Source organism: Strigops habroptila, chromosome 5 (genome assembly GCF_004027225.2).
Source record: "Strigops habroptila isolate Jane chromosome 5, bStrHab1.2.pri, whole genome shotgun sequence".
NCBI classification, from domain to species: domain Eukaryota; kingdom Metazoa; phylum Chordata; class Aves; order Psittaciformes; family Psittacidae; genus Strigops; species Strigops habroptila.
In genome coordinates, this window is record NC_044281.2 from 48,386,130 (window position 1) to 48,408,067 (window position 21,938).

The 21,938-nt window shown below is 43.5% G+C and overlaps 1 protein-coding gene across 2 annotated transcripts; it reads right to left on the minus strand.

The window, feature by feature from the left end:
- Positions 1-1,276: 1,276 nt before the first annotated feature.
- Positions 1,277-18,575, minus strand: HNMT (histamine N-methyltransferase). Of its 2 annotated transcripts, XM_030488412.1 has the most exons (7): positions 18,476-18,573; positions 14,031-14,227; positions 13,381-13,433; positions 9,895-10,002; positions 6,273-6,403; positions 5,608-5,701; positions 1,277-2,539 (listed from the first exon to the last, which is right to left on the minus strand). In XM_030488412.1, the coding sequence occupies exons 2-7, from the start codon at positions 14,165-14,167 to the stop codon at positions 2,184-2,186; spliced, it is 879 nt and encodes a 292-aa protein (XP_030344272.1). In that variant the 5' UTR covers positions 14,168-14,227; positions 18,476-18,573; the 3' UTR covers positions 1,277-2,183. The 2 variants fall into 2 exon arrangements, with proteins under 2 accessions (XP_030344272.1, XP_030344273.1); XM_030488413.1 differs by lacking the exon at positions 5,608-5,701 and having other exon boundaries at positions 2,389-2,539; positions 18,476-18,575.
- Between the last annotated feature and the right edge of the window lie 3,363 nt (positions 18,576-21,938).

Sequence of the window (21,938 nt, forward strand, 5' to 3'; positions counted from 1 at the left end):
TGCTTTTAAATAAGGAGCTTTCTTCTCCAGGCTGGGGTGCAAGCGCCTTTTCCCCCAGTGAATTCTGCTTTTTAAATAAGACCCCATGCAATGCCATGTACCTAGCAAGTATTCTTTCTCGCTGGCCTCTCCCTTTCTGATTAAAGAGGGGAAGGAACTCTCATGTGCATTCACATTGAATCTCAGGGGTTTTGGGGGAGGGGGGTGTCATATCCTCCTCTCTTCTCTCCAGATCACCTCTGTTGTCCCTTGTCTTTCCTGCTTTTCCCACATTTTCAGAACAAACCTCCCAAAAAACCTCTAAAAAGCTATTTTCTTGTATTTTTTACCTCAGCTAAAGCAGAAAACAGCAGGACCGGCATATGCATCTTGTTGCTGAGTTTTGTTGTTGGTTTTTGTTGGGGGTTTTTCTGTTCTGGCATTTCTGTGGCTCCCAAATATATGTCATTCCTGACAGGGTTGATGTGGCAATATTCAGCGGTCACCTCCTTCAGAAGCACCATTTAGAAGAGGTCACTGACAGCACAAAAGTGCTACAAAAATAATTGTAACTTTAATTTGTTGCCAATTAGAAATGCATGCAGCAATATGTCCTAGTGAGAGATTTTCTTTCTTTCCTGCTTCAGCATGTCACTGTAGCAGCTCACAGATATACTGAGGTCTTCTAATGCAGGAATCTGTACGTAGCACTGTGTTAAAGTGGTAATAGATTTTCTTCTGTTTAACAGCTAAGAAATATAATGGAAACATTCTAAAGTACACTGGAATTAATATTTGATCACTAGGAGAAGTGTGTGTTTTGAATAATTCACCCTAAAATGAATATAAACAGCTAATAATGCCCAATATAGTCTCTTGAAAATCACTTCAAATCATTAATACTCTATATTGTATCAGAAATGTACATGCAGAAATAAAACATAATTTCTTGCAGCTAAAACATTACCCAAAGTAAACCATTTTGACATTGAATCAAATTATTTCAATGGCAGAAATCACACCTGTCTCACGGAATAAATTGAGTATTTGGACTATTAAATTCATTCAAGCGACTATATTGTATCTCACTATGCATTGTGCCTTGTAGAGAGCATAACACTTCTTAAAACCGTAAAATCATTTAGCAAAACACATGCATCGACTATCAGAGCAGAGACAGCCCCACATGGAGAAGGGACTGAGGAAGCACCTTCTTCCTGAACATCCTGTAAGATATACTAAACAGATTTAGCTGACACGACTCCATTAAAAATGAGACAAATCCCACTGAAACCTGTCAGTTTGGCATCAGTGTTTGTTTTTACATCTTCATTGCTACAAAGCTCACAAGGCACACATGGCCCTTGCTTCCAGGCTAGAGAAAGGTTTGTGTGGTTAACTAAAATTATCAAAATGCCCTGTGTGACAATAGTAGCAGATTCCTAACAAAGGCTTTGCGTCAGGGCTCACTAGTGAAAACCATCTTTCCAGGACAGTTGTTACCACTGCTGTACCTTAACCATCTTCAATTGCATACCTCTTGCAGTGCCAGTAGGACCTGGTACACAAATCACTCTGCAGATGCAACACCATAAAAATAAAGTAAAAATGTGGGAAAAGGGAAGGGAAGCAGTGCCGTTAATGGAGTTGGCTGCAGAGGCAGGAGCAGGCAACCACTGCACGTGCAGAAGGTGTGAGGCCACTTTCACAGTAACTGGAGGTATGAGATGTTGAAATCACAAGCTCAAGAAATCCCACTTAGCAGCCACACAACATGCCGGTCATTCTGAGCCTCCACTCTTGCGAGCTGCACTGAGAACTTGTAAATTTTCTCATTTGGTCTGTAGAGAGTTTTTAAATGATGATGATGAAAACGTGTATAGTTTCTTGGTTATTTCTTAGGAAATAGACAGGTTTCTGCAATGCCTGAGTGGATGGTATGAGTTACATGTGATTATACACTGTCTATGCGATAAAGCACAATTAACTGTTTAGTGAGTTACACATTCATAGATTGGCGCAGAGTTAATCAGGTATTAAAGCTCACTCATAACAACAGATATTAATACTGATTTCTTAACAGGCTCAAAAAATAATGTATCAATACTGAAGTAAACTAAGCCATTTATAAAGTATGAAAAATGTCTTTCAGTTGTTAACAGTTTGACTATTTGCTTTATATCAAGAAGCAAGAAGAGGTTAACTCATGGTTCAATCACTATTACACTCAGGTTGTTATTAAAAAGCACCTTCCCATCTCTTTCTTGACTGCATTCAGGCTTTCTTAACTCTTCCATTACCTGACGCTTTAGTTCAGGAGGAGCAGTTTTACAAAACTCACAAGTTTCTGTCAGGAAGTCCAGCAACATCTCCCCATCCTTGCTCCCTTCAATAAAGCAGCTTGTTATGTCCATGTGGGATGGGAGCTCATGGAGCTGGCACTTCAGCCCGGCTGAATCCAGTATCCTTTTGATGTCAGCAGAAGAAACGTAAGAGCAGACATCATCTAAAGGGAAGGCAGACCCATACTTCTTCCATAGTGTTTCCCAGCCACTGGTTCCTGAGAGATAAACCACCGGAAAAATGCTCAAGAATAAGGAAAACCACAAGAATTTTATCACCTTTTTTTTTTTTATCAGTTGTCCTCGTTGCAAGCAGGATCTTTCCAGAATTGGGACATGTGTCCTGAGGCACGGTAGAGACGGTTGCCTCCCTGCTTCCGGCTGCCTTGGGATTAAGGGTTGCAGGAGGGGATAGACACGTTACTTACCCTGGAGCTTCAGCATCTCCCACCAAGCCCCCAGCTGAGACCAGAGCACCTCAGTGCACTTAATCATCCTCCCTTCCACTCTCAACACCTGCACCCCTTTGCTTCATACACATAGGCAGTATCTTGCAGTGACATCTTTTTATAGTTGACATGCTGAACACTAGCTATTCGGTGCCATCTTTGTGATTTAAACTATTCCCTATGTTTCTGCTGCTGTTTGGAAGACCAAATCCTCTCTTATCCCTTCACCTAATTACTCGGTGGTTGAGCTACATTTGAGCTTCATTGAAACACTTATTACCATTAAACTATCTGCTATGTGAACTACATGGTGTACAAAATCCTGATCACATTGTCCAGGCAGCTGGATGTATGGTGGAGAAAAGGGTGGGATGGACAGAGCTCAGGGTGAAACTGCACCATCCTCCCAGCCTTCAGCCTTCACTCCCACCATGCTTACATGCTGTTGGGCATGGACAATGAGAGGGTTGCCCCTAACCGCAAGCAGACCTCCTCAGTGCTGGCAGAAGGATGTTTTGGCTGCGTACTATTTGGGTGTGCAACAATGAAGAGTGAGGACAGAAAAGGCCCCTGTGGCACTGCAGTCACCCACAGAACCGATCCCAAGCCAAGCCCATGCTTCTGCATGCACTGCTTCTCAGGGGATGTTTTACAAAGAAAACCAGCTGGGTGAGCTTAAAAACTCCCCAGATATGCCTTCACATCTTTATTTTCCCTCAGCTTGGATCTCTGATTCGGCATTTCTTCTATAAATCATTTATAAAAGGATCACCCAGAATGACTGGACCAGATGAAAATAACTTCGAGCCTAATGAGCAGCTCTGGAGAGTTATAACAATAAATCTCCACAACTACTAAAGCCAGTTGCTCAGTGGTTTTTGCAAGTGCTTTATCTGCAAAACATTATTTAAGTCAATAAAACAGTTGGTTTTTTAGAAAAGGGGCTACAAATTTTCTTTCACCTGGTGGAAATTGAATGCAGAACACTAATTGCAGAAAATTTGCCGGTGTCAGTGTTGTGTGACTCAGTGCCATCTCTGAGCTGAGCAATTATACACTACCTGAACGCAGCATTATTATAATAGCTCTCAATAGGCTCAGCATATGGCACTACTTTTGTTTTCAAGATGATGTAAACAGATTTTTAAAATATGTTAAAAATAACACCACATAGCTCTTCAACTCACCTGCTCTCCCAGCAGGGACAGAGCAGGAGGGACTGCAACCTTCACCAACTGACCCAAGCCCTCTCCTATCAATCCTATTCCCTGACTGTTTTTTAATTAACACATCCTAATGTGTTTGTGTTGGAGATGACATTACCTTCATTTTTTGAAATGAGCTTTGTTGTGCTTATCTTTCAGTATCTGTTTTTGCTTCAGTGCTCATTTCATAGCACTTCTTCCTTCCCCTCTCTCTCCTCTTTCCCCAAGGTTTTCCCTTTCCTTTCCCCTCCGCTATTCTAAGCCCTACTACTCTCTCTCCCGTTTTCTTGCTGGGCCCAGCAATTTATACTCCATTCTGCTCCATTAGAAAACACAGAATCGCCTGGCCCAGAGAGGACTTCAAATACTTTTTCATTTTTAATACGATTTCATAATGCGATTTTTAATCACATTAATTTTGAATACACACATGTTCCTCCCTGTATTCACATTTCATGAATATCCAAAGGGACAGGTTAAGCAAAAGAGTTTCAATTACCTATACACAGGTAATCAGCAACAGTCTGATATTATGATCTATTCCTCTTCAGCCAAAGAATAAGAACAGTTCTTTCAAATAATTTAAAATCAGATCATTTAAAATACAGATTTCTTGCAGTGAGATGCTTGAAAACACTTTATACTAAAAATATCTTGGAGACAAATAGTTTGAACAAATTCAGGTCAGAGAAGTGTCACTTCATTGTGGACACTTCATGAACACAAAAAAGGAACTTCATTAAATGCACTACAGCTTGCAGACATGGCCAAATTAAATTAAAAAAATAAGCTTAAACCTCTGAACAAGTAACACTTATTATATCTGACAAAATTATCAGATGTGACTGTTTACACAACTAAAATTTCCATAGCTTGTGAAGCAAATTAAAGGCTTTCTAGAGTCACATTAGACCCCACCATTGCAGTATCTCTAGCATACTTTGCCCACAATATTAAAAGGTCATAGTTTACTCTGCTCCCACATTTTCCTGCTGGATTGACCACAGAACATCTCTTTTGAGATCTGAAACAGCCTAAGAATGCTGTTTTCCACCCAAAATGATGAAATTAAGGAAATGGGCAGTTTGAGAAGAAAATGAACCATATGTACTCTAACACCTGCTGTATGGCACAGCTGAGCCCTGTTGTAGCTGTTTGCTTAATGCCACAGGTTTCCAGGAGTGAGATAATGTGATACCCAGCCTGAAAAGCCTTTTACAGAAAATAGCTGAGGCTGGAGGAGCTCTTGTGAGTGAGAGCCGCTGGATGGAGCCTCTCGCCTGCTGTGGGGCTCTCTGCTGCGTCCATCACTGGCCAGGCTGTAGGATAGGGAAGGGTAGAGGGGAGAGAAAGATGTTTTGTGTCCTTGGCATGGGTTTTCTGGCTTACAAAGCCTTCTGCTTTACAACCTGCAGCATGGAGCTGCGCAGGTATATACAGTGTGCAGATTTCAATCGATGTAGATGAGTGGACACCATTTATTACTCAGTGAGTTCACCTCTATTGGTGAAAAAGGATGTTGTAAATAAAAATGTGCATTGATTTCTAGCTGGCCTATGTTGAGCTTGCAGGAACCACAAAGCTCCTCACAGCTTTTGCCCAATTGAGCAGCACTGGTGGAGCAGCTCTCACCTGACACCAGGATAATGAGGAGCTTCGCCTGCTCTTCCAGGAGGCTATGGAAATACTGGATAGTTGCTGGGACATCTTTCACATAATACAGCATCTGGAAAAAACAGAGATACTTGCAGTTACGGTGAGGTCTGGCGAATATTGTAAGTGGCACCACTAGGTAAAAGAAACCAAATGGGGGCAATCTTGACAGAATTGCAGCGGGACAACAGGACATGTTAGCACAACACTGGGCAGTGAACTCATACTGCAAGCTCGTGGCTGTCGCTGCCTTGCCTGCTCTCCTGCTCTCCCAGGACCAAGCTTATGATCATTTGTTAACCTGAGATAAATAAATTTTCCTTTCTTAGCATCGAAGATGACTTGTAATGGCTTCAGTAAACTCGGAAACACAAAGGCAATTTCACAGGGAGGACAAGGAGCTTTGAAAATACTAGTTAAAATGTATTTTTAGTTGGCTGCCACCCACCGCCTGGTTAATTGGACTACTGTGCTCAAAGTTGCTTTGCTGTAACTCATCTTTTATTTTTGCAGTTCACTTATGCTTAAGTACTTTAAATTACAGGGAAATAAACTCACCTGAGAGTGGATAATGAGGTCACATACTTCATGCATGCTTTTAACAGCCAAGTCTTTGGCAACATTTATTTTGCAGAGATTTTTACCTGGATCATGTGAATGAAGTCCCATTTTTTAGATTTCTTTTCTGCATTCATTCGACTTTCATATTCATAAGCTGTCTCCTCATACCAGGTAAACTTTACGTTCTCAAGGTTTGATGTCGCAGCCACATGCTCTGAAACATGGGAGAAGGCAGAACAGGGTTATCTCAATTGCAAATACAAGACCGATTTCCATTCAGAGCTTTTATACATCCAAAAGTCATATTTAGGTAGAGAGATCTGGTACCAATTTAACCCAGCAGTGGAATATTTAAAACCTTGAGCACATATGGAACTGTAAAGGTCTTTGTAGGATGAAATCTTAAGAGGGTCTGATGTTTTTCGCTTTGCACCCTCATTTGGGCTCATCCAGTCTTTACCTGATCAAAAAAACCCCAAGCCAAACCAAACCAAAACCCAAACAACTCTTCTCCATGACTGAATTTCAATATGTTGGTTGGGATAAACAGTTATGAGGCCATGAGCAGCACACTCCATGCTGAATGTGGGAAGAGTTGATGGTCTCTTCACTTAGGTGCCACAATCCCCACATGGCTGAGCAGAAGCCAGGCCATGGAAAAGGGTTTTCTAGAGACTGAACAAATGGGGATGGATCAAAGGGAGGGTAATTTTGGAGAGAAGCACAATTAAGAGCTCAAGAAAGGAAGAGAAAGTAATTGGCTCATTCTGGGAATGTGTCATGGGGATAGTGGGAGAGGGAAGGAGCTTTGCTCCATGAGCAAGAACCCATCACGTGGCATTTGTCTTCTGCTGTGTCCAAATAATTTTTCAAAAGCCCACAGTTTCAGCCAACTGCTTCAGGTAAAAGGGATAATAGTATTTTAAAGCAAAGAGGAGTATAAAGAGTGACATACGGCATGTTTTCAGACCTTGATACAATGCACATCCAGCAACAGAGGAAAGCAGAAAGTTGGAGAAGTGGACTCAAGGAATAAGTTATACCAAGGGCCTGGTTCACCACTTCATTTCTTTGCTTTTTATGGGAGCAAAACTGAGAGATCATTTCAGAATTTAGGAGATGCCAGAATATTAATGTCCATCTGCTGGCATATGGAGCTCATTTCACTGTGCTCCTGCCTGGAGCTCAGGATTGCTCCAGGACAAAGCTAGCCCTGATGCGATTTCTGTGCTTCGCTGGAGTTAACATAAATTTAAAACTCAAATGGCCCAAAGGCAGACTGAGCCTTAGCTACAGAACACGTGTTCAAAACAACATGATTTGCTAAGACCAGTGGCTTTACACCACTAATCACAATGTTTCTCCTTTAGGGCTCTGATTAGGACATATCCCCGTTGGACAGATGAGAAATGCTCTATCAGTGCTTATCTCCTCTCTTTTATGGCTGGAAATGGGCCACCCCTTTCGATACTGCTACTATTACTCTGTTTGCTTCTATTTACCAGTCACCAGCTCTGGCACTTACAGTTCAGATTTAATTTGCTGTTTTAAACTCAGGCTTCATTCAGCAGCAGTTCATATCACCATCACAAACAATCTGGTGCAATTTGGTTCAATTCAATTGCTAGATAGTCTGCAAGGAGGTGCTAGAAAAGCTGAATCGATTGCCAGGGTGGGCTTTTAAAGTCAAAATTTCAGAAAGGGCAATCTCATTCTGATTATGGGAAGTTTCTGCCCAAAGATTCATCCGAAGCTAAAATGTATCACACTAACCATTTTGAAAATTTTTCCTTAATTTTATCCTGGTCGTGTGCCCTTGCTGGGTGTCATCAAAACTTTAGTGCCTGCAGTTGTGCCACGCCATGCAGGCAATGGCAATGCATCTCAGTTCTGAGGCCACCAACATACCAACCACGGTCATCAAGGGGCTTCACCTGCACATGGACTGGGAATGAAGGAAAGCTACAGCCTGGACATGGAGCTTTGAGGAGAGCCTCCAGTATACAATGCAGCCTAAGAGAAACCTCAATTTGTAATCACTGCACATCCTGGTATGAAATTTCTCTTGTAAGCTTGGCTTCTCTTTCCCAAGGTGAAAGTATCTGGTTAGGCAGAAAACATAACTACTGAATCCTCAGAGATGCAGATAATGTTTCAGATTCTCTCTGGAAAATCTTAGGGCTCAGAAACCTAATTAATGATACCTACTGGGGACATGACTAATTACCAAATAAGAAAGTTTAAAGAAAGAAATTCAGATTAATATTTCATTTCTAGTTTAGCATAAAACTTAACATAAGGACAACATCTTATATTTTCTTTAACTTTCTTCTGGAAAGAAACTCATTGAAGTAGAATAGGACTGCCAGTTAATCAGTGGTAGGACCATTAGGAAGATTCAGCACAAATCCAGTCTCACATAGCCTGTGGTCCGTGGCCCAGGCAGGTCAGAAATGCTATGTGCAAGTGCTCAAACTGTGTTATAAACAGAGTTTATATCTGTTTATATCAGAGTTTGTCTGTTGCCCATCCTTCACCATCTCAGCCTGGAGCAATGTAAAAACTCCTGGGATTTTGCACAACTCATCATTTCAAGGATCAGGTCCCTGTAATACAGAGACAGGTGTAAAAAAATGTGTTTCCTGGAAGCCTTTTGTGCTTCTGGTGACTCTGAACTCCTCTGAACTGTGGGGAGAAAGGATCGTTACAAGTTTTATTATTTTTCCTTCAACTTCCACAAGTCGCTTCGTACTGAGAATGCTTCATTTTTAAGGACTTAAGCAAGAGTAAGGGTTGGAGATTTACAGTGTGGTTTTATAGTCTGGTATTTACTATGGTTTGGAGCATTTCCAACAGTTTGGACTGCTGACCAGTTTCATTCATTTCTGCCACATCTATTCATCAGCTATTTTCTGGCAAGGTGTGCTCTGCTCAGGGTTGCTCACAGCCTGCACCCCGTAGGTGGTGTCACCTCCATAAAAGACCATAATCACCTGCTAAATTCAAGCCTGGTAGGTGCTAATCCAGTGGTACTCAAACTGTGGACTGATATTTAATGCTCACTTTGTAGGGCAATTTGACCAAAGCACCTGCTAACATTCAGTCCTCCTTAGAAAACTCTTGCCTTTCCTTCATGATGTTGCTCAGACCTTGGGACTGGTGGAAGGAAACAAGCTTTAAGCCACTAAAGTCACAGCAAAAGTCTTTCCTATCTGTCTTGCTTTCCTTTCCATGTTTTCTAATTCAAAGGATGCTAAGTAATTTAGTGCAACACAGTGAGGTTTAGCTAATTGTTATTTGGAAATGATTTGTAAGGTATGTGAGAATTACCATGAGACACTAAAATTTTCCCTTTGATGCTGAGGAGGGATCCTGATTCAGTGCAAGTAGAAGGAGAAAAACTTCCTGAAATGTGGGGATTTTACTCTATTCCCGTACAATCACCTACCAGTTCCCACCCAGCTTAGCTTTTTAAATCTGTCTAGCTTAAGCATTTGCCATGCAGAGTTCTTTGCAGTGTGAGAGACTAAGATTTTAATGAGAGACTGAGCACTGTTGAAAAGCAATGATGGCAAAAAAGCATAAAATAGTGACTTTTTTTTTACTTTTAAGAGCCAATTCTGACAAGAAAGTATCTGCATGCAGGGTCATTTTAATGTATTAAGCACACTTAATATAAATTTAATTTATATAATGTAAAAATACCTTTGTACTTGAAGATTTGGTCAGCACTTGGCTCTATCACATCGTTGTTGATGGTGACACCTGGATATCTGGCTTGTACTTTTGAGAGGATCAGCAGGTCAATCTCACCTAGGGACTCAAGCAACATGAAATACCAGATGAAAGTAAAGCTCAGGCAACTGCTATCTCCACCATCATTACATCCCCAGTTTTGAAGACTGATGCCCGCCATTCATGTACAGAAAATGTACCACACAGGTACATGTAGCTGCTTTGTATTCTCAGCAGATTGACACTGAAGGTTTAGCTCTAGGATTTGAGAAAAATTTCAATATCAGTCCCAACTATCTTCATTCCTCATCTCTGACTGCCACCATCAGTGCCAGTGCCAGACACATTCATGCACATGGCTTGACCTCTTATTTTCTGGACATGGCCTAACTTCCTAACTTCCCCGGGCAGATCCTAAACGGCTTAGATGGTACCAGTTCTGATGGTCCCAAGCCACCAGTGAACCTGGCAGGCTTTCTTAAGAGTCAGCAAGAGCATTTTTAAACAAGCGTCTCACTGGTTACCAAGTCATGTGGGTGAGGGAGCAGAGAATACATGTTTACACTGGAATCAGAAGCAACATTCATGTCCGTTTGTCTTTACTGTCCTATGACTTTTTCCGTAAGTATGTGCACATACCATCTGTGTTTATCTAACCCCTGATTGCAGAAGACCCCAGAGCTGACTACTTTTTTTTTGTGAGGAGTAGCTCTCTCTGGACACTGTTCAGGCCAGCCACAATTATTTTACTGATGGAAGTACCAATAGGTCCAATATTTCAAAATTTAAAATGAGCTGCCATCGCTCTTGATCACTTCTCCTCATCCACAATATAGGAAGTGGGAAAAACAACAGAAGAATAAATTAAGGCAGGAAGAGTGAAGCAGAGGGTAGCTGTGGTGAGTAATAGATCCAGAGGTTTTGTTACAGACAAATACTGAGCTTTGTCCTGAAAGATTTACTTGTGGTTGCACACAAGTCCATGTTATAAAATTCTCCACAAATGAACTAAATTATGTACTGAATGAAAGATCCCCCAGCAAACCTTGATGACCAGACAGGCCCCTGCTGAGGGAGGGCCCCCATTGTATTTGCAGTCTCTACCCATCTTTATGATTTTCAGTGCTCCTGGGCTCCTGCCACTTCAGCATTAGCTCCATTACACAGAAGATTTGAGGTACAAAAGGAAAATGTCAGGGATTAAATAGTCATAAAGTGTCCCCCAGAGCTCAATCCAGATAACCAGCTCCTCCCCCGGGAGTGTCCTTTTCACTATGAAGAACTCTCTGACTATTTCTGACCCCACCACACATCACCACAGGTCAAAATCAGGCACCCCATCCCAGGTCTCATCTGCTCACTAACGCCCTCAGAATTTAACATAAAAAGTGAAGAAGAGTTCCATTTTTTCGGACTTACATGTCTTTCTTTCAGCAACCAAGAACACCAAAATTTATGTGGCATCTGATTCTTTGAGGGAGGGAAATTGAATTTCTGAACCAGCAGAAATAGCTGCAGCTTTGCAATCACTGCAAACCCTGAATTCTGTTGAAAAATCGGAGCAAAGCCAGTCATCTGCTGACTGCCGTGGTAGAATTTGGGAACAGAGAATTTATAATGAACTACTAGAATATTTTGATTTTTGATTCCTTTACCAACTTTCTGTACAAGGGATTAGCCTTTTGAAAAGACTTTGCAGGTTCTGATAGAAAAAAAATCTGAATTTTGCATTTCCATATGTGATTAATACACTCTTCTGTGGCCAAACCACCCTTGTATTGTTTTTAAACAAAAAAACCCCACCTCTTTGATTCATAATTTAATCCACAGCCTTAATTGACTTCGGTTAGCTCTTTTATATGCAAACAAGTGTCCTGAGGCATTTTACAGTCAAATCTGTGGCAGCTTGCATTATCAACAATTTCGCAATTAGGCTATCCAAATTATTTAAACTCTCCAACACAATTACCTTTTAAAGGCTACCACTATGTTCACCATTAAGTTTCTAATTAAACATTTTACGTAACTGAATAGTTTATAGCACAGTTGCTACTTTATGGCAGCGTTGACGACTTTTATGGTTTTTAAAGGTACAGACTGCTGTGCGCTGGAGTGTGAACTTAATAAGGCAGAAGCTGTAAGCGAAGGCAGGCACTGCACATGGGCTGGTGTAATGGGATATGATGCTACATTAAATGGTGTGCTTGTCTCTTGCGGCGGGAAAGTGGAAAGGAAACTTTCCTTCCATGCTCCCTCCCTGCAAAGCACAGAGGCAGATGAGGCCAAGGCAGCAGCTCCATCACTGCCCTCCAACACCATCCAGGATTAGATGGGGGGATTTGGGAATTTGCTCTTTCCTTACATCCCAAGAACCGGGGATGAGAGCAAGCCAGCAAACAGCAGGGGTTTTGGCGGTTTGGGGATTTTTGCATCACAAAATGAGTTTTGCCTGCAAATTATCGCTTGAATGTCCACTTAGCTGGAATGTCCCTGGTTAGGGAGTTAAGTACCTCACAAAGTGTTCCTGTTAAAAACAACGCTTTTTTTTGGCAGAAGAATAGTTTCCTTTGTGCGGAGAGCAATATTGCTACTCTGTCACATTGTCTGTTTTATAACTAATGCCCACCATTTGCATACAATTATTTTACCTTATTAGGGGAGATTGACAAAGCTGAGATCAGTCTTTGGAGATTGTATGATTAAGCATTTAAACTAAATTAACTGTTAATATAAAATTTAAGTTTGGTGACTTAATGGGCAGAGCAGAATTAGAAAACAGGCTTTAATTATGGGGGAACTTAAGCAAGAATTTAATAAGAGAAAGCCATTTGATGTTCTTCGTATTGTTTTTCCACCCAGTGAACGTCAGATAAGAGACTTATTTCTTCCACTTTCTTCTGGATTTATTCTGGAGCTTATGTTCAGTTACAGTGTTTTGGAGAACAGTAGCTCCAAGAAGGGCTCGTGCATTGACTGTGGTCAGCAAGCACATACAGGCAAAACAGTGCTCAGCCTAGGCTATCACATAGCAGGGCTGGAGGCAGCAGCGATGGGGAGTTATCGTCTTGGTAAGTAGTTACAGGGGAGAATAATTGCAATAAAATTGCAAAAAAATTGCAAATTTTTTTGCCAACAAAAATTCAATATTCTGAGGAATCTGAGACATTTGGGGGTGGGGGTGTTGCATAGAAGTACTACAGGGCAGTGAAGCCTCTCTGCCCTTGAGGAGTGATGGTGCAGAAGGAGGTCTCTCATGGAGAGAGGGTGGGGAGGCACAAGCTGTTCCCAGACGATGTGGCCACACACCAGCTAGCACCATCTGTCCCCTGGAGCTGACTTTTCAAGAAAAGACTTATTTCCTCCTCTACTCCTTTCTGCAATTTTTAATCTTCTGTTCTCTTAAAAAAAAAAAAAAAAAAAAAGTAAAAGCATACGATATTGAAGTCCATAGCGTACCTGCTCCACCACCAACACTTAGAATATTGATTGTAGACTTCCCATTTCCAATACTGAAAAACATTATTTATACATTTTAGGAGAGCTACCCAGTACTGGAGAGTGTAACATGTTTAAAATCCCCTAGTGAGGCTTTGGCAGAGCCATAAAATCTTGAGCCCAGAGAAGGGCCTCCTCAGAGACAAGATTTGACACTGGCTGCCAGCTGCCCAAGCCAGCCCACAAAGCAAGGTGTCCAGCAAAAACACACACCGGAGCAGGACTGTTATTTAGACACCTGAGAGAGAGACTAAATATTACCTAAAAAGATTACTTTTAAAAGGATGCTCACAATCAAATTTAATATTAGAACATAATATCTGCTAATGCATTTTACAGTTGATTCAAGGCAAGCTGTATTTGCATGCAAGGAAACAATTCAGCCTCATCTCCTTCCTGCTAGCTGGACCCGTCCTGAAGAACAGCCATTCAGCGGTGTGTGCAGTGGTGTGTGTTAGGTCTCCCTAACAGAGACCTACAGACACCTACAGACAGGATGGCTGTTGGGGAACAGCAATCTGCCTCTTGCAGACAGCCCCCTCAGCTCAGCCAAGCCCGCCAGCGCCCTGGGACCATGGCCCTTCAGCTCGATGTGACCACCTCCATGCTACCTCTCTATCACAGCTGGAAACCGCCTCTCCATGAACTCCTGCATGCACTGGTGCTCGGTCGAATTTGCAAGGAAGAGGCGGAAAGACTGGAGGTATCTGTCAGGGTCAGTAAACAAGCTCCTCATTGGCGATGCCATGTTGGTGGTTGGAAGGGTGCAGGAAGGGTCAGATTGCTCCTTGCAGCTCTTCTTTTAGACCTAGAGAAGGAATTACAAACACTAGAGTGGTAAAAACTGTGCCTGGACTTTGCTCTGCAATCTAAGCCCTGCTACTGCACTTTGGAGCACTTAAAAAAGTATTATGCAATTTTGAAATAGAAGCTGTAAATCAGGTTTGAGCAGCAAAGGTAATACATCATCTTTAATCTCCACAGAGGAAATGCCAGCATTTTTTAACTGTGCTGACACAGGGCTCTGTTAAAACCCAGTAAAAGAGCCTTTAGACAGTTCTTAAATAAAAGAAAAATTCCCCTATTTCTTGAAGGCATGGAGAGGCTCCAAAGACTTTGTCTGGATTAGAAGAAAATGCAACACACATCTCCAGAGATGCTGGCAGATGTCTCTATCTGTTTTTTTAATCTTTTGATGTTCTTGAAGGGAATGTTGATGGCGGGGTGAAAAAAGTAAAAACCTTATAAATGCACTCTTTATTTTTCTAGTTCATCCGAAGATAATGGTATGATTCCCATGGGCTAAGTAGTTAATTCATGAAAGCCACGTGAGTTACTGGAATGAATGTTAAGCTAAACGGAGCTTACAAGTTGAGAGCGGAGGAGCCAGAGCGTGCTACTGGGAGACATCAGGCTGTCTGTGAAAACTGAGCAGAGATGTGTTCATCCCCTCTCAAACCACAGTTTAAGTCTGTCACGTCTTGTACTAACTGTCAAGGAGAAAGATGAACCCTCTTCCTTCTCAAGGGTCCCATGCTTAAGGACCGCACCGCTTGTCCCCAGTGTCTCCTACAATCTCCTCTGGCTTTCCTGCAGGGGTTACATCTCAGCCACCTCTCGCTATTTTTATTGCTCCCTTTGGACTGTCTCCAGCCAAACCCTGTTGGTGTAGAAGTGCAGCAGCCAAGGGTGAAAGCCTCCCACCTGCTGACACCCCTTGGCTCCCAGTGCAGCTGGTATGGCTTCCCTCACCCCTCCAAGACCCCACACCCCTTGCCTTTGCTCACCAGCATGACCACTGAAATGCAAACCATGGACTTTTCCCAGACTACTTCTCTTGTCCCTTTGAATTATAATTCTGTCCTCTGTTGTGCTCAAGTATTTCCCAGCTGCACACCAAATAACCCTCCTCCCAGTCATAAACAGAAATGCAAAGAGTAGTGGGCTCAGGTTCCTACTCGTCATTACCTCCCTTTCTGGCAGTGAACTGCTGATAAATTTTCTGACTAACCGTGCAACCAGTTTTCCACCCACCCAACAGCTGTCTCATCAAGGCTATGTCTTCCTCACTTGCTTATGAGAGTGTCATACCAAATGGTGCCAACCCTAAAGCCTCTTACAGGAATGCCTCCTTCTCCCCTGTACATCAGGACTGTTACACCACCACAGAAAGATGGTCACAATTTCTTCCTGACCTCTCCACATTTCCTGGCCATCACCTCATGATCATCACCTTTCTTGAAGGACGATTTCTGGGGACAGCTGTGATGCTGAGCAGCTCCACTCCAGCTTCTCCTCCCTTTTCAATGATAACATAAGCTGCTTGGCTTTGCCCACTTTCCTTTGCTGCTCATAGAATTGCAGAATGGTTTGGGTTGGAAAGGACCGTAAGATCATCTAGTTCCAACCCCCCTGCCATGGGCAGGGACACCTTCCACTAGACCATGTCTCCCAAGGCTCTGTCTAACCTGACCTAGAACACTGCCAGGGATGGAGCAGTTACCACTTCTTTGGGCAACCTGTTCCAGTGCCTCACCACCCTCACAGTAAAGAACTTCTTCCTTATACGTAACCTGAACTTCCCCTGTTAAAGTTTAAACCCATTACGCCTTTCCCTATTGCTACAGTCCCTGATGAAGAGTCCCTCTCCGTCATCCTTGTAGGCCCCCTTCAGATACTGGAAGCCTGCTACAAGATCTCCATGCTGTCTTCTCTTCTCCAGGCTGAACAACCCCAATTCTCTCAGCCTGTCTTCATACAGGAGGTGCTCCAGCCCCCTTATGATCCTCATGGCGCCCCTCTGGACTTGCTGCAGTAGCTCCATGTCCTTCTTACGTTGAGGACACCAGAACTGCACACAGTACTCCAAGTGGGGTCTCACGAGGGCAGAGTAGAGGGGCAGGATCACCTCCTTTGACCTGCTGGTCACGCTTCTTTTGATGCAGCCCAGGATACAGTTGGCTTTCTGGGCTGCAAGCGCACACTGCTGGCTCATGTTCAGTTTTTCATCAACCAACACCCCCAAGTCCTTCTCCGCAGGGCTGCTCTGAATCTCTTCTCTGCCCAACCTGTAGCAGTGCCTGGGACTGCCCTGACCCAGGTGCAGGACTTGCACTTTGCTTGGTTGAACTTCATGAGGCTGGCATCGGCCCACCTCTCAATCATGTCAAGGTCTCTCTGGATGGCATCCCTTCCCTCTAGCGTACCAACCGAACCACACAGCTTAGCGTCATCAGCAAACTTGCTGAGGGTGCATCAATCCCACTGTCCATGTTGCCGACAAAGATGTTGAACAAGATCGGTCCCAGCACCGACCTGAGGGGTACCACTTGTTACCGGTCTCCAGTTGGACATTGAGCTGTTAACTGCAGCTCTCTGCATGTGGCCATCCAGCCAATTCTTTATCCACTGAGTGGTCCATACATCAGATTTACGTCTCTCCAAATTAGAGACAAGGATGTTGTGTGAGACAGTGTCTACGATAACATCCAAACTGTGACATGTTTTAGTTTTTTTCATCCCATGATCCACATCTATACACATCCCAAAGGCTCCTGCAGGCAGGTGCATGGTGAAGGTTGGCAGCAATGCACTTCCTGCAGTGCATGCGACCTACAGAGCAGGACCCAAGGTGTGATTTTCTACCCATACTACCTCCAAGGCAGACCCAGTTTTTGGCTCGCTCACTGTTCCCCACCCTCTCAGTCAGCAAGGATACTTTCAAGAAAAAAAATGGCAAAACCAAGCATGTTACAGAGCAATGATGAATTAGGGTTGATAACATGTAGATGGGAGAGCTTTAAAAACTTTTTTGGGTCCTGGTGCCCACGAGGATTGGTAGGAGTAAAATGGGAAGATGATGTCCCCACAGCCACAAAGCTTTCCCCTCGCTACCTCCTTCAGTAAGCTTCGTGGTGTTAGGTAACACAGGCAAACCAGCCCATGCATTAGACAGACCAACAAATTGCAAGTGAATTGACTCTATGGTGGGGGACCATCGCTTGGCTCGCAGGGCTGTATCTGCCACTCACATGCGCGGAGGCGGCACACTGCCCACCCAGCTCAGCTGCCACACATGAGCCTCGGACCAGCAACCCCTCCTTCTCACAGATGACTAACATGAATCCCCAGCAAAATCTGAATTTACCTGGGGAAACAAAGTATTAATTTTGCCATAGAGAGTAAGGAAGCAAACACCTGGACATACGTCAGGTGAGAATTATTTGCTGCTAACCCACCCTGAAAGTAAAGTGGTATATTCCTTGTTTACCCATTCCTCTGCCCAACCCAACACCTCGCTTTTACTTTAAATGCATAAAGAGGCTTTGCCATTTGCCACTAACGTATTTTATTACATTCGATCTTGAAAAAATATTTTGCAGTTAATAAGAGGAGATTTAGATAATCAACCTTTCTTCTGTGCCTCCCTCTATTTCCCATGATTTAATTTGCCCATGTTCACTGCTCAGCAGTCTCTAATGAGCAGCTGAGATTCATTTTCATGTTAGGTGCAGTTTCAGGAATTTGTCTCATTTATTTCATTATGCTTTTGGCTGTTCGAATTTGCCCCATTTATTTCATTATGTGCTTTGCTGTTTGAATTGCAGCCAGTTAACTTTAAAAATGAGTGAAGAGAAGGAAGAAAAGGATTTTTTTCTGAATGAAGCTGATGGAAACTTTTGGATAATGATGTTCATTTGGGCATGTTCTCTTCAGTGATAATCCAAATTTATATGTAGCTCCCTAAAAAGATTGAGGAGTTTTGAAAACAGACTCTGTGTTTACACTGCAGTTACTTGATCTACCCCTTGTTTGTGCCGGTGCTAGCAGAATTAAACCTGCTTTAAACTCACCCTAAACCCCTTTAAACCTTCCCCATGAAGACAGAAAACAAAGTGAGCATGCCCTCAGCTGTAAACTATTTGCAGCAGGAGCTTGGGCTTATTAGCGCAGGATTAGATCTTGCCCCTGAATGCCGGCAAGACAGGGATCCCTCTTGGAGGAGTTTAACGCAATCTCTTGAGCTCGTGGTTGCCTCGCAGGCAGCTGTACTTACACGTGAGTGGTCTGTGCCTCTTGGGGCTGTGGGCTCCCAGGCGTGATGCCGCTGCGGTACTTGGGACACACTGCCGGCTGACCACCTTCCCAGCTGCCGCTGCCGTCCCTCCCCCTGGGCCACGACGTGGCAGCGTGGAGGAGGTTGTGCTGCCTGAGAAAAGAGCAGCAAACATTATAACCTCACGCAGCAGCAGCTGCCCGCAGAGACAGAGGGAGCAGTTCAAACCCTGCCCTCCGAGCACCCTTTGCACAGACCCTACTGGCTGTCCCCCAGGACATGCCTGGCACAGCCACCAACACCCTGGGAGCATTGAGACACAGATCTCTGCAATGTGTTAATTAGAGTCTGGATGAAAAATAAAGCCCTGCCACTGATATATAAGAAAAACAAGTCTTGATAAATTGGAAATAGTTGTCTCAGTGTGTGGCACATGGCAATGTGCAGTATTATTACAGTTTGCCTGTAGAAGCCTACCATTATGGATTACTTTGCTTTTTAGCTAGTTTTCATGCCAGCAGCTGACATTCTGGTTATCCTTTACTTTCCAGGGCTTAAGCGATGGGAAACATTTTCCAAGATGTGTGCACCCTCTGCAGCCCTGTTAGGAGCAGTTTTATCCCACAGAACACAAGCATGGAAAAAAGCATTGACCCATATCTGCTATCACACCGCGATTTGGTGTTCAGACCATTAATAAAATATTTGCCCTGTGTGTGCCTCAAATTATTCATTGTTCCTTCATGTTTAGTGAGAAGAGGTTGGGGCTTTTTTAAGTTAAATGAAGTTTTCCTTGGGGCCTTAGATAGAGAAATGAACTGTTCATGGAGAAATGAACTGTTCATATCACAAAAGTCATATAAAATAATGCCTGTAATATTAATAATTATGCTTTCATACGCACAGTTACAGGAAGAATGGCTGTAATTTGACATTTAGCTGAAAGTTTACTGAAATATAGATTTCATATCAACAGTTAAAATTGTTCAGCTAGAATGATGACTGTGTGGGAAGGTAACTCGCTGCATGTTTTTCTCTCTCCGTACTCAGCACAGTTTCCAAACCAGTTTGAGGGAAGGAGGTATAAATACCTTCGCCAAGGAGCAAACCCGGAGCTGCAAGGCCACAGTGTTTCGGTACCTTTGGGTGGTCCCTTGGCAAAGAGTGATGCCAAAGCCAGGCAGGAGGGATAAGCAGACACACAACTGACTTGCAAATGGACAATCACAACTTTATTTTCAAAGGCATTTTAAGGAAAATGAAGCCCCAGTGTACAGATGTGTACCTCAAGGGGATTTAATTTTGGGGGAAAACATCCAATGAACTCAATTGTGTGCTGTTGCCTGCTATATAACACTTTTATAGCCCACCAGCTAGATATCTTCAGATCACCAGCAACTGACCCTGACTTCCCTCTGATCAGCACTCCAACAAAGAATGAATTTTGACGAAACTAGACGAGCTCAGCAGTGACCAGACGAGTTTTGCGGTGTCATCAGCAGGCAACAACCCAACACTACACACCGTCCCTCCTGCCCTGAAAGACTGTTAGAAGAGATGGAGCCTGACATAATGGACTGGATGAAGTTAGCAACTTTATTGGCCCATGGACTAAGGAATGATATCTCTCTCCCTGTGTGTGGGTGTGGGGGCATATATATATATATATGAGACAAAACAATGGTATGTTGAAAAATGTGGGATCTGAGCATGATGTGAATGGTATGGAATAAGGGGTGGATACTGTCCTGGGTTCAGCTATAGCAGTCATCTTTCTCCTTCTTAGTAGCTGGTGCAGTGCTGTGTTTTTTAACTTTCAGCCTGGGAACAACGCTGATAACACCGATGTTTTTAGTTGTTGCTAAGTAATGTTTACTCTGACCAAGGACTTCCTCAGTCTCATGCTCTGCCAGGGAGGAGGGGAAGCCGCGAGGAAGCAGAGACAGGACACCTGACCCAAGCTGGCCAAAGGGGTATTCCATACCACAGCACGTCATGCCCAGTATATAAACCGGGGGGAGTTACCCGGAAGGCCCAGATCACTGCTCGGGTCGGGCTGGGTATCGGTCAGTGGATGGTGAGAAATTATATCCTCTCCCCTTGTTATTTCCCTTATCATTATTATCATTGGTGGTAGCAGCAGTGGTTTTGTATTACACCTTAGTTACTGGACTGCTCTTATCTCAACCCGTGGGAGTTACATTCTTCGGATTCTCCTCTCCATCCCTCCAGGAGCGGGGGGGGAGGAAGAAAGGGGGGAGTGAGCGAGTGGCTGCGTGGTTCCGAGTTACCAGCTGGGCTTAAACCACGACACCCAGCTACGCTGTGAGACAGCTACAAACCGAGCCAGCTTCTCTTGGCTTGCACTGTCCCAGCTAACACTTTTTGCAGCAATGTTCCCACCCAGGCTGTGGGTGGTAACCCTGCTGCAGCAACAGCCGTGCAATGCCGTGCGAAGTCCTGTCCTGGCTCCGTACTGGTGATAAGCACTGCTGTTCAAACATAGCTGAACAGCAAGGTCAGTGATGTTTTCCTGGCTTTCTGTGCAGTTCTGGAAATCCAGGCTAATTGGCATCACCAGAGCTGTGCAGGCTGGTAAAAAAATACAAAGTCCGTGCATCTGACCCGTGCTTTCCTCCCTCTGCAGTTCACTAAGTATGAGTTTTCCAAATGCCAGTTGCCTTTTAATATAAAAGCCTAAGTTTAGAAAGCCAAAAAGAAGAATTATATTCATCTGGTCCTTTTAAGTGATCCATAAAAAAAAAAAAAAAAATTAGTGCTGCTTGTTAATTTGCTGCTTTAATTTCCCCTGGAGACACATTTTGTTAGCTCTAAGCCAAATCTCAGCCATTTCAGTTCTACATGGGCTCAGTTCTGTCCTGGTGATGGGTAAATGAGGAGGAAGGATGCTGCACCATTGCCTAGACCTTACTTTCCTTGTCCCCCAGCACCTTCCCTTCCCAACAGTGTCTGTATGATGTGCTGTACAGGCACCTGTGCCCAGGGCAGAACAGTGCTGAGCCACAGGCTACAAATCAGCAGAAAAGGGCAGGAGCCAGGGTGGGTGCTGGCATCACTCTGCAAAATGACAGAGAAGTTTGTCACACCTCCCTCAGGCAGATCTACAGGTTTGTTCATTAGTGTGGTTTTACATTGTCTAACATCATAAAAGCGCCACAGAATCATAGAATGGTTTCTGTTGGAAGCAACCTTAGAGATTTTCTAGTTCAAACCTTCCTGCCATGGGCAGGGACACCTTCCACTAGACCAGGTTCCTCAAAGCCCTGTCCAACCTGACCTTGAACACTGCCAGGGATGGGACAGCCACAGCTTAATATTTAGAACAGTTTTTCACCTCCCTGTGCCATTTTACCATGTGTCCTCCTGTATATAGCACTGTCATAGGTGGCAGGAGGCTGAGCTACTGAAAGGAGATCCCACAAGCCTTGAAGTCACCAATATA

What these genes read in the sequence shown, in the direction of transcription:
- HNMT (XM_030488412.1), bottom strand. Translation starts at nt 14,167, where the DNA reads ATGGCATCGCCAATGAGGAGCTTGTTTACTGACCCTGACAGATACCTC. An exon ending in CCAAATCTTCAAGTACAAAG is followed by an intron (nt 6,404 to 9,894) that starts GTATTTTTACAT and finishes CCCATGTTTCAG; the next exon opens with AGCATGTGGCTGCGACATCA. An exon ending in CCTCATTATCCTGGTGTCAG is followed by an intron (nt 2,540 to 5,607) that starts GTGAGAGCTGCT and finishes TTTATCTCTCAG; the next exon opens with GAACCAGTGGCTGGGAAACA.